The sequence below is a fragment of the Meles meles genome, chromosome 6 (genome assembly GCF_922984935.1).
Source record: "Meles meles chromosome 6, mMelMel3.1 paternal haplotype, whole genome shotgun sequence".
Taxonomy (NCBI): Eukaryota; Metazoa; Chordata; class Mammalia; order Carnivora; family Mustelidae; genus Meles; species Meles meles.
Genome location: NC_060071.1, coordinates 5,644,258 through 5,655,269, shown reverse-complemented (window position 1 = coordinate 5,655,269; position 11,012 = coordinate 5,644,258). Strand labels below are relative to the sequence as shown.

Here is an 11,012-nt window from a genome sequence, read left to right as displayed (position 1 = left end):
CAAGTAGGCAGAGAGGCAGGCGGGGGTGGGGGGTGGGGGGTGGGGGGTGGGGAGCAGGCTCCCCGCTGAGCAGAGAGCCCAATGTGGGGCTTGATCCCAGGACCCTGGGATCATGACCTGAGCCAAAGGCAGAGGCTTTAACCCACTGAGCCACCCAGGTGCCCTTCTCTTTCTTAAAAATAAATAAATAAAATATTTTAAAAATATTTTAAATATTTAAATAAAGATATTTAAATATTTTTAATATTTTTAAAAATTAGAAAAATAAAATAAAAATGATTTCCATGTCATTTCCTCCCAGCTGTTGCAATGGGAGTAGTGGTCTGTGGAGACCCACCTACCACATCCTACCCAGAAAACAGAAGTCCCTTGGTTCTGCTTTTTATCACTTCTGATGATAAAGACTTCTTAGTATTTTTTCTTAGTATTTTTTCTTAATCACACTCTAACTTGATTTCCTCTTGTTTACACAAGTTACAGTGTTTTTATCTCTGTCAAAAATAGACCTGAACTACTTCCTCAGCTTTCTCAAGGGAAGGCCATTTTACCTCCAAGTTCTTGTTGCCTTGTTCTTGGGAGCGAGAGATCCTTCCCGGTTTCTGTTTTTCAGTTTGTTCATACCTCTTTGTCTTCGTGCCCTTCTCTGGTGCTGCTAGGAAAGTTTCTGATGATTTTATAGATTTCGGGGGTCTTTATGGACCTAGAGGAGGAGGTGAGAGCTCCCCACTCTGCGACCCCGTTGCTCAGTAGACTTGTCTTGATGGATGAGCTCCCTGGGAAGCATGTTCTCTCTCTTCAGTCACCCCAGCCCCCTTTTAGGGAGACTCGCTTTCCCCGACTCCCCTCGCCTCTCCCCTGAGTCTCCTATGACTGTCACACATATATATCATCATGTCAGCTACTCTGACATTTGTCAGCTAGTGACTTTCCAACGTCAGTGGCCAGCCTTTGCCTCCATCTGGGCTTCTAGACTTCTTTATTTTATTTTATTTATTTGTCAGAGAGAGAGCACAGCAGGGGGGGGGGCAGAGGGAGAAGCATGTGGGGCTCCATCCCCAGACCCTGGGAATTATGACCTGAGTCCAAGGGAGACGCTTAACCCACTGAACCACAGGCCCACCCGAGGCTTCTAGACTTCTGTGTCACACCTAAATCCCCACACGCCTCTCAGAAGCGGGTCTCCAAACTCCCCACTGTCCCCCCAGTTCTGCTCCTCTCCCCGCAGGCCTCCTTCAGGAAGGACACCGCCACCGCCAGAAGCCGGTAGACGGTCTCCCTCTCCCCCGTGTCTCACATCCAGGGGCTACGGACCACGTCAGTTGTGACCCACGGACACCGCCGGTCCCCCCCCTTCCCCACAGCACGGGCCCCCCGCCTCCTCCTCCTGAGGCCTGCCCTCGGGAGGGGTGCACATGCCAAGAGCACTCAGTGGGCACAAGTGGTTTTATTATCTCCGCCGGGACGGGCCGACCGACTGGAGCTGCGCGGCTGCCGGCAGCACGGAGCGGGCAGGGGCCGGGGTCGGGCCGGGGAGGAGGCGACGGGCCCCGGGAGCGGAGCCGCAGGGTTGGACGTCCGGGCTGGCGCACAGGCCGCAGGCGGGAGCCGGGCGGGCCTCACCGGTGCCGCTTCCGGATGCTCTGCAGCTCCTGGGAGATGGCGCTGAAGCCGGGCCGCTGCGCGGGCTCGTAGGCCCAGCACTGCTCCATGAGCCGGAACACGGCGTCGGGGCACAGCTCGGGGCAGGGCAGGCGGCCCCCTGTGGGGACAGGCACGGGGGCGCAGCAGCGGCCGTGAGGAGCGGGCAGGGGACCGGCAGCCCCTGGGGTGCTCCCGGAGCACGGGGAGCTGCTTGCGCAGAGGGCTGTTCTCGGGGCGCCACTCCTCAAGGGCCCCGAGGACGCAGAGGCCCTGACCCCGGTCCCACTGCGCGCAGCGGGCTCCGCAGGCCTGATTGTTTGTCGTAGGAGGGACGCGGGAAGCCCTCCCGCCCTTGCGGTGACAGGTTAGCGCGACAGCGCTGGGCCTCTGGTGGCAGCCACAGGATGACCCTCGCTCTGCCCTCAGGGTGGTCGGGGGCCCCGGGGAGCCCAGCCGGAGCCTCGGGAGAACCGCGTGGGTCCGAAGCCGCCACCGTGCGGGGTCGCCTTACCCTTTTCCACAAACTCCCGCGTCTGCTGGTTGCTGAGGTTGGGGTACGGGGGTGCCCCCAGGCTGAACGCCTCCCAGAGCAGGATCCCGAAGCTCCACACGTCGCTCTCGGAGGAGTAGCGTCCTGCGGTGGGGGGGAGGGGGGCGGGCGTGAGCGCCCCGCGCGCAGCCGCAGTGAGGGCCCGGCCCCAGGGCGCCTGGGGGAAGGCCCGGCTACCGTAGTTAAGAGCCTCCGGAGCCGTCCACTTCACCGGGACTTGTCTGAGGCCTCCGGAGGCTGCATAGATCCCATCGGCCTCCTCCCGGGACATCCCGAAGTCACTGATCTTCAGGACGTTCTTCTCTGTCACCAGGCAGTTCCGAGCCGCCAGGTCCCTGGGTGGGGGCGGGGGCGTGGAGACAATGTCCATGCAGCCACCGCACCTGCCCAACCCCGCGCTGCAGGCACGGCCTTGGACAGAACTGCTCACCAGTCCCAGCCCCTGGTCTACGGGGGACAGGCAGCCGGCAAGTCTGGAGTCCATGCCTGCCCTGGGCGGGGGTTGGGGGGTGCGGGGGTGGAGATGGGGTCTAGGCGGTGGCGGGGCCCTCCCAGCCCTCACCGGTGGATGCAGCACTTGCTCTCCAGGTATTCCATGCCCGCGGCCGCGTCCCCCACCATCTGCAGCAGGGTCTTCATCCGCAGGCGGGTGCCCTCGGTCCGCAGGAAGGTCAGGAAGTCGCCCCCTGGGGGTGGGCAGCAGGTGACTTGGTGAGCCGTGGGCGGCCGCATCCCCCCCAAAGCGGGAGACCAGGTTCCCCCGCTCACCCTGCACGAGCTCCATGACAATGTAGATGGGCTGCTTCTGGGTGCAGATGCCAATGAGACGCACGATGTTGGGGTGGTTGTACTGCTTCAGAATCCTGGGGGGCAGGACCGCTTAGCACCCTGGCTCGGGGAGCCCCGGGAGACCCAGGGAGACCAAGGGAGCCCGAGGGAGGACGGGAGAAGGCCGCAGACAAGGAGAGCATGGCCTGTGAGGCCAGCAGACCCAGACACCTGCCCTCAGGTGAGTCACTGGGCCTCTACCCCTTGGCACTAGGCAGGGATACCACCTGTGCAGTGCGGGGTGAGGGGCATGAGGATTAAGCCGAGCACACATCACCTCATGCCATGCACAGAGGAACCCCCTGTATGTGGAACTGTGGGGTCATCGCTTTATCATGTACCTCGCTTCCTGCAGAAACTTGGCCTTGAGGTCAGGTGGGAGCGTCTCCCGACAAGACTTCACGGCCACCAGAGTATTGTCGGCCCTCAGGCGTCCACTGAACACTTCGCCGAAGTTCCCCTGAAAGGGCGCCAGGCTCCTACCAGTTGTCCCCAGACCAGGGTCCTCTTCCTCACTCCCGGGGGCTGGCCCTCATCTTGTCCCCACCCACCCTTCACTGTCCCCACGCCCAGACTGCTCAGCCGTGCTCCATAGGCGTCTGCCCCCTGGGTGGGGAGCCAAGGGGGTGTGCATGGGATAGGCAGAAAAGGTTACCTCAGACATGCCACATTCACAGGGAGAAGTGACGCAGAAAACCCCCAGATCTTTCCCTCAGATCGAGAACCCATTCTGATTCTTAAGGAATTGACTCTTAGGAGATATTTTATGGCTCATGGGTATTGCCCCTGAGGAGAAAGGGCCTGGGTGGGGCGAGGAGGCATGGGGGGAGGGTGCCGGTGGAAGTGGGGGAGGGAAAATAAGGACACGCAACTCACCCGTCCGATCTGCTCCCCCAACACCAGGTCTTCGTGGTTTAGCACCCACTTGTCCTGGGGAGGGAGGGGAAGGGGGGTCGGAAATCGGTGAGGGGATGGGTGCTGGGCCCTGCACGGGACCGGACGTCCCCCCACCAACGCTGTTTTTCATTTCTTAGCACTTCGGTTTATTGGTCTGAAAAATGGGGGTTGGACAGTCTCAGGATCACACTTAGATGACTTTGGGGACCAGGCAGCTGCCCTGAAGGAGGGAGGCTCGGCTCTGCGTGTATGCGTGTGTCCCACGGGATGGGAGCGGCCTTGAGATTCCAAACCTAGAGGGAAGCTGGCCCCGAGGAGGGCGGAATCACGTTGCACCCCCATATAGACAGGAGCCTGGGAAACCCTTCCTGCTCTGACGCTGTGTGGCCTGGGTGGCACGGCGGGGCCGGGCACAGGCTCACCTTGGGCACAGCCCTGTTCAGGACGATACCACTCTTCTTGGTGAGGGGCTGCTGGGAGCGCAGCTGGTGGTCGATGAGCAAGGGGATGCTGGGAAAGCCGTCCCCTTCCAGTCGGTATAGGTTCTGCGGGGCGGGGGAACCCAGGGTCAACGGCCTCCTCTGGGGGGTGGGGGGCGCCTGCACTGCAAGCCTGGAGCCCTCCTTTGGCAGGGGCGCCCACGCTGAAGACCTGAGCTTGCGGCACGGACGGGGTGCTCCCTGTGGCCCCTTCCAGCTCCGCCAAGGAAGCAGCGGACGTAGCAGCCAGTTCCTCCCATCCCAAGGCCATTCCCCCGCGGAGGGGGGCGGGGGGCAAGGCAGGGAAGGCCAGAGGGCAGGCCCCACTCACGTCGGTGGACTGGATGATGAAGTGCCGGGGCTGGCCGTCCCACAGCACAGACAGCACGTACTCCTGCTTGCCCTGACTCTCCCGCACCAGGAAGTCCCCGGAGTGCGTCAGCAGCTCAGCCACCTCTGCCCGTGGGATGGCCCCGTGGTACCACAGCTGCTCGTGCAGCGGCTTCTGCACCTCTGGCACGAGCTGCAGGGGTGGAGGGAGCTGGCAGGGATGGGGGGTGGGCGAGGAAAGGTCATTCCACCGGTTTGCCAGGGGAGGCCACCAGGACAGACAAGGGTCAGTTGCGGTCTCTCTCTCTCTCTCACATAGGTCCCTCGTGCTCACAAACCCCCTGCATGCCTTTAGAGCCCCGGGAGCCAGCGACAGGGGTCAGGCTCACTCTAGGCAGAGCTGGGAGGGGGAGCCCAGGCCCGCTGATCTCAAACCAGGCTCTGCCTTCTCCTCCAGGCCCCCGCTGCCCAACTACTCCCGGAGCAGGGACAGCCGAGGGTACCAAGGCTGCAGCACTGTACTCAGCTTAGCGGCACGTGTCGGACACCCCCTGGCCTGGCCCACCTCTTGGAAAAGGGCAGGGCTGTGGGCCCAGGCTGCGCTCCACTCACCGAGAACTTGGGGCGGAAGATTCCCGAGATGTGGCTCTTAAGGATCTCCAGGGTGGGCGTCCTTCCCCCTTCTCGCTCCTGCTCCTGAGGCCAGGGACAGACGTCAGCGGGTGGCCGGGCTTGGGGAGGGGGAGGGCAAAAGTGAGGAGCGCGCCCCGGGGCAGGCGGGCGAGGCCGGCAGGGCTGGCGGTGGTGGCGGGCAGCTCACCGAGGACGACGTGGAGTGGCGGTCGTCCTGCAGGAGCAGCACGGGCGGGGGCTCCCCGGGGCCCAGCTGCTCCAGCGTGGCCTGCAGCAGCTCCTGCTGGGCCTGTAGCTTGGCCTGGCTGCACAGAGCCACCTGCAGCCCCTGCAGCGCCTCCTGCAACACCTGCTTCTTGGCCAGCAGCTGCACCCTGTGGGGGGTGGGGGGCGGCCGGGAGGGGAGAGGGGCTCAGCCGCCAGCAGCGGGTCCACCCAGCGGGTGGGGGGCGGGGGGGGGAGGGCAGGCCAGGAAGCAGCTGTGGGCCAGCCGTGGGTGGGCGAAACGCTCACCGCTCCCGGGGATGGGTGTTCTGCTCCTCATTCCAGAGGTCTTGCTGCAGCTGGGTGACCGCCTCCTGCCGGCTGAGCACCGTCTCCGTGGCCGCGGCCAGTTCATCTGTCACTGAGGTCAGCCTGTGCGCGAAGGAAGGGCCGTGTGAGAGCCGGGCCCCTCGGATGCACCGCCGCGCAGCCGAGCAAGCCTGGCGGGCCGCAGCTCTGCGGAGGCGGCGTCCGCTGCCCCCGCCCCTCCCCCAGCCCGGCCCCTGGCCCCACGCACGTGTGCTGCACGCTCTCCACGGTCAGCTCGTTCAGCTGCAGCTCCCCCGTGGCCAGCGGCTCGCCCTCCTCCAGCAGTGACTCATCGAAGGTGACACAGGGCGGGATGTCAGGTGTGGACCTTTGGGGCGACAGTGCCCCGTCAGCGAACGGGCTAGAAGCCCTGGTGCCCGGCAGGAGCAAGGAGGGGCTTACCCATACTGTCGCAGGAAGCCTTGGTACTCGGCCTCGGGCTGGATGCGGGCGACCGCTGCAGCCATCTCCAGGTGAATGGCCGCCACCTCGTCCTGCACCAGGCTGCTAATCTCCAGGTACTCCTGCAGGATCTCCTTCCTGCCCTCAGACAGGAGTCCTGGTCAGTGGGGCCTCGGGCCAGGCCAGGCTGGGCAGCGTGGGGCCCCTGACGCCGGCTCTGGAGGGGCCAGCGCTTGAGCCTCCCCCTCCCTCTCATTCACCAGCCAGATAAATGACCACGGGCACATTACTCAATGTCTCCCTTATCTCCGCTTCCCGGTGTGTTTTACGGGGACGCTGGGCCTTGTGATAAGGACCCAGTGAGAGCTGGGATGCAGAGCGTGGTGCGCGTGGACCGCTCGGTAAATGCAAGTACAGGTGCACCCGTCCCGGGCCGCCAGCCCCACGCTGGGGGACTCTGGGCTCTGCCGTGCTGCTGGCCCTGCACCCACGCCCTGCTGGCCCATGCGTCCAGTCCCAGGCCCTCCCGGAGCTGCAGCCTCACACGGCCACGCACCTACACGAACATCCCGCCGGACGTCCCTGAGTCACCATAATCCCTGGAGTTGAAGTGCAAACTCCTGTCTCCCAAACCCGTTTCTCTCCTTCCTGTCCACGTGAGTCAGCGGGAACTCCAGCTTCCCTGGACGCCATCTCACACCTCACTTCTGGTTCATGAAGAACCGGCCCAGCTCCACCTCGGGAGTGCGCCCACGGAGACGGCGCTGCAACAGCCCCCCGTCTGGCCCCGTGAATTCTCTCCTCCACACAGCAGCGCCCAAGTCCCCCAAAGGCCTGCTGGCCCCTCCATCACCCGGCAGTGCCCCAAACCTGGACCTGTCCGGCCTCGCGGCCTGCTCTGGCCCTGCCCTCCCTCTGCCTGGCCTGGACTGGCTGCCCTGCTGCTCCCGGATTTCAGGCACTCTCCCACCCCAGAGCCTGTGCACCTGCGTTTCCCTCTTTCTAGACCAGTCTTTCTCCAAACATCCCCCATCCCACCCCCATTCGCCTGGGTATCTCTGAGGCTCTCCCAGAGCACTCTCTGGAGAGCTCTCCCTCCTCCCCTCCCCTGCCTTTCTCTGGACCACTTACTGCCTCCCCACACATGCTGCCCCTTGTCCTTACTCTCTTTTCTCTCTCCAATACCGTGAAGGACCCTAGAGGACAGATGCTCTTGTCTGTGTTGTTCCCCGCTGTACCCCGGAGCCTAGAGTAGTGCTCCGTTCATACAAGAGCACCTTGCAACAGGGACCCTGGAGAAGCACGACCCAGACACCAGCCGGCGGACTCCACCTCAGCCCAGCACCTGCTCCCCGGGGCAGTCGCAGCGTCTGGGGCTGGCGGTGGGGCTTCGGGCGGGGCAGGGGCGGCCGGAGCAGGGGCGGCCGGGGCAGGGGCGGCCGGGGCTGCGGCTTACAGGATGCAGGCCATCTCCTGGTGCAGGTCCTGCAGCGACTGGAGCAGGCCGGGGAGCAGCAGCCGGTGGTGGTGCTGGTGGTGCAGCTGCGCGGCCCGCACGCCCAGCACGTAGCGGTTGTGGTGAGCGAACAGCTTCCACAGGCTGCGCACATACTTGTCCTTGGCCTTGTCTCGGTCCTTGTCTGCAGGGGGATAGGGGGGTGGGCAGGGAGGGGTCGTGGGGGACGGCACAGAAGGACAGGCCCCCATGGGGGGGGGTCAGGGCTGGCTCGGGATCCCCTCTGTCCCAAGAAGGAAAGCCACACACCTTTGCTGGCCTCCTGGTACTTGCGTCTGGCCTGGGCGCTGTCCCGGGCCAGGACTCGGTACTGGCTCTTAAGCTTCTCGATGTCCTGGTTGTGGACCTGGGGAGAGACGAGGGGCCAGCGTGGGCTAACAGGTCCCCGGGGCCCAGGAGAGTTCAGCCTGAGGCGAAGCCCTGCAAGTGTCCTGCAGTCCTGGTGGGCCGCGCACCCTTGTCTGTCCTCCGGGAAGGGCCTGCAGGCCTCGGGGGCCCAACAACGCTGCCGCTGAAGTAAGAGCAGAGGAGCTGGCGGGAGGGCAGGCGCCTGGGACAGGCAGAGAGGGGCGCTGGGAAGGCTCCACCTGGCCCTCCTTGACCTAAAGTGGTACCTGGAGGCACGTGGGGCCAGGGCTTGGTTTAACTCTCTGTTGGTGCCATCTTGAAACTCTTCCTAATTTTTTGACAAGAGGCCCCGCATTTTCACTTTGCATCAACTCCTGCAAATTCTGTTCCTGGTGGCAGGAACAATGGATGGCCAAGAGCGAAGTTCTGATCCCAGTTCTCCTGTTTATGCACTGGGATCCTTTGGGTAAGTTCCCTCCCTTTCCTCTAAATCTTAGTTTCCCGGTCTGTGGTCTGTACAACAACTTAAAGGAAAGACGAGAGGAATCTCTTAAAGGGCCAGACAGTAGACACTCCCTCGGTCTCTGTTGGAATCCGCTCTGTCACCATAGGTCTGTAACAGCCCCAGGTAACAGGAAAATGAACAAATGGGCATGGCTGGGTTCCAGGAAAAGTACCCCATAAAAGCAGGCTGACCCCCGAATTCCATGCACTTCTGGGGAGCCCGCCGGTGGGTGGACAGTGGCCAGCAGGGGCCGCTGTGGGTCCGTGGGAAGGCTGGGTTTGGCACAGGTGGAAGGGGTGTGGCGCAGGGGTGCTGACCAGCACTGCGAACGGGCAGGCCGAGCAGCCTCCAACCCGCTCCCGTCGCTTAACCTCTAGACCAAGCAGCAGGGTGGGGTTCAAACGCCAGTGGGCTGACTTCGCACCTCCGTGTCCCCACAGTGGGGGCCCCACTGCTGCTTGTGGTATCTCTGACGCCTTGCGAGGAGCCCGCCTAGACCAGCAGCAGACAGACCAACCCAGACTGCTCTCACGGGCCCCAGAGCCAGCTGGTGCAGGGCAGTGAGGGGCGGGGGTCACAGACCTGCGCGCCCTGCAGGCAGTGGCTGGATCACTCACTTTGCTCGGCATGTGCTCAGGGGATAGAAAATGCAGACAGGCCTTGCTACAGACCAGCCCAGGAGCAGGGAGGAGGGACCGACGGAAGCTAGGGCAGGCTGCGGTCAGGGACTTGCACTTCCCCCGTGAATCCAGGGGCTCTTGTGCAAAACCAGCCCATTTACTCTCGGTCTTTGGGTAGCCAGGGCCAGGGGGAGCCCAGGGCCACCGACCCACCTTGGTGAGGTCCTGCTGCAGCTGCTGCCACTGCTCGCTGTACGTCTTGCGCAGCTGCTGCCGCTCCCGGATCAGCAAGCCCAGCTTGCTCAGGGGCCCTGAGTTCAGATCCTCCGCGTGCTGCCTCAGCAAGCGGCTCAGGCCCTCTGTCTGGCTGGTGATCTCTGCCCAGGACTGTACGACATGGGACAGGCGAGACAGGGAGTGGGGGCCAATGGCTCCCTGGCCCGGGCCTGCCAACCCTCCAACCCTCCCCAGTGGGCTCTGGGAAGGGAAGGGGGCAGACAGGCAGAACTGTCCCGTCCCCCCCGCCCCCCTTCCCGCAACACCGAAATTCCTCAGTCGAAGGCAGGAAGGGGACGAGGAGGCCTAGGGTCCCCCAGAACCCCCACCTGGCTGATGGGGCTGTTGGGGCTCATGCCCCGGCCCCCACTGTCCTGCAGGGACATGTGGTGCAGCAGCCCCGCGTACTCCCTGTCGCTCTTGACCCGCTGGGCCATCCACTTCCTCATGCCCTCCAGCAGCCGCAGCTCGGCCTCCTGCATCTGCTGCAGGGCCCCGTGGCCCTGGGCGCTGCACAGCTCTGAAGAGAAGCCCATGGCGCCGGCCTGCAGGGAGAGGAGGGTCCACAGCTGGGTAAGGCGGCAGCTGAGGATGGAGGGGCCGGCCAGAGAGGCGGGTGGCAGCCCTGCGAAGAGGAGCTGCGGCGGGTCAGGAGGTGAGGTCCTCTCCTTCTGAAATGCAGCCATAGGTCCAAAACGGCAACTTGGCCTGGGACGCCCGGCCCTCCTTGCTTCCCGAGTCTCCGGCCAAGGCATGGCGCCAGGGGACCCCTCCCTCCCCAGGCCCTCCTACCCCGCACCCTTCTCAGGGGCTCCGCGCGCCCCGGACCCTCCGCCGGGCTTCGGGCAGACACAGCCTGAGCCGGGCCCCTGCCGTGCCACGCGCGCCCCGCCCGGGGGTGTCCCCCCTCCGCACCCCGGGCCCCCGCTGCCCTCCCCCCGCCCCCCGTGCGCCTCCGGGGCCTCGCGGCAGGAGTTACCCGCGCGGGCAGCTGCTCCGGGGCTGCCGAGGACGCCTCCGGGACGACTCCTGCCGGACTGCGGCCCGGGCGACCCTGGCCAGTTCCTGATTCGGCTTCCTCCTGCCGCGGTTTCGGCTGGCCGGCCGGGGCGGGCCCGGCGAGGGGAAGGGGCGGGCGGCAGGGCCGGCGCCCCCAACGCCTGTCGGCCCCCCTGCCCAGCGCGCCGCGCGGCCGCGGAAACGGAAGGGAGGAGGGGGCCGGGGAAGAATGGCCGCGCGGAGAGCCGCCTGCCGGCGCCCCCAGGGCCTGGGCAGCGCCCGGGAGCGCGGGGAAGCGGCCGCTGCGCGGTGGGGGCCTGGCGCCCGGCCAGGGCGGCCCAGAAGGGGAAGGGGGAAGCCTACTCCAGGCCTCCCCACCCCATCGGATTCCCCAAGGAGCGCTCAGGCGCCAGCC

General features: G+C 64.7%; 1 protein-coding gene across 1 annotated transcript; it reads right to left on the bottom strand.

Moving 5' to 3' along the window:
• Nucleotides 1-1,004: 1,004 nt before the first annotated feature.
• FES (FES proto-oncogene, tyrosine kinase) lies at nucleotides 1,005-10,759 on the bottom strand. The gene is made up of 19 exons (XM_046010016.1): nucleotides 10,578-10,759; nucleotides 9,928-10,143; nucleotides 9,536-9,709; nucleotides 8,099-8,195; nucleotides 7,790-7,973; nucleotides 6,334-6,471; nucleotides 6,140-6,259; nucleotides 5,872-5,994; nucleotides 5,546-5,732; nucleotides 5,338-5,421; nucleotides 4,727-4,936; nucleotides 4,339-4,461; nucleotides 3,896-3,949; nucleotides 3,361-3,479; nucleotides 2,960-3,054; nucleotides 2,754-2,877; nucleotides 2,369-2,526; nucleotides 2,153-2,275; nucleotides 1,005-1,759 (listed from the first exon to the last, which is right to left on the bottom strand). Exons 2-19 carry the CDS (start codon nucleotides 10,132-10,134, stop codon nucleotides 1,617-1,619), a joined length of 2,463 nt encoding a protein of 820 aa, XP_045865972.1. The 5' UTR covers nucleotides 10,135-10,143; nucleotides 10,578-10,759; the 3' UTR covers nucleotides 1,005-1,616.
• Between the last annotated feature and the right edge of the window lie 253 nt (nucleotides 10,760-11,012).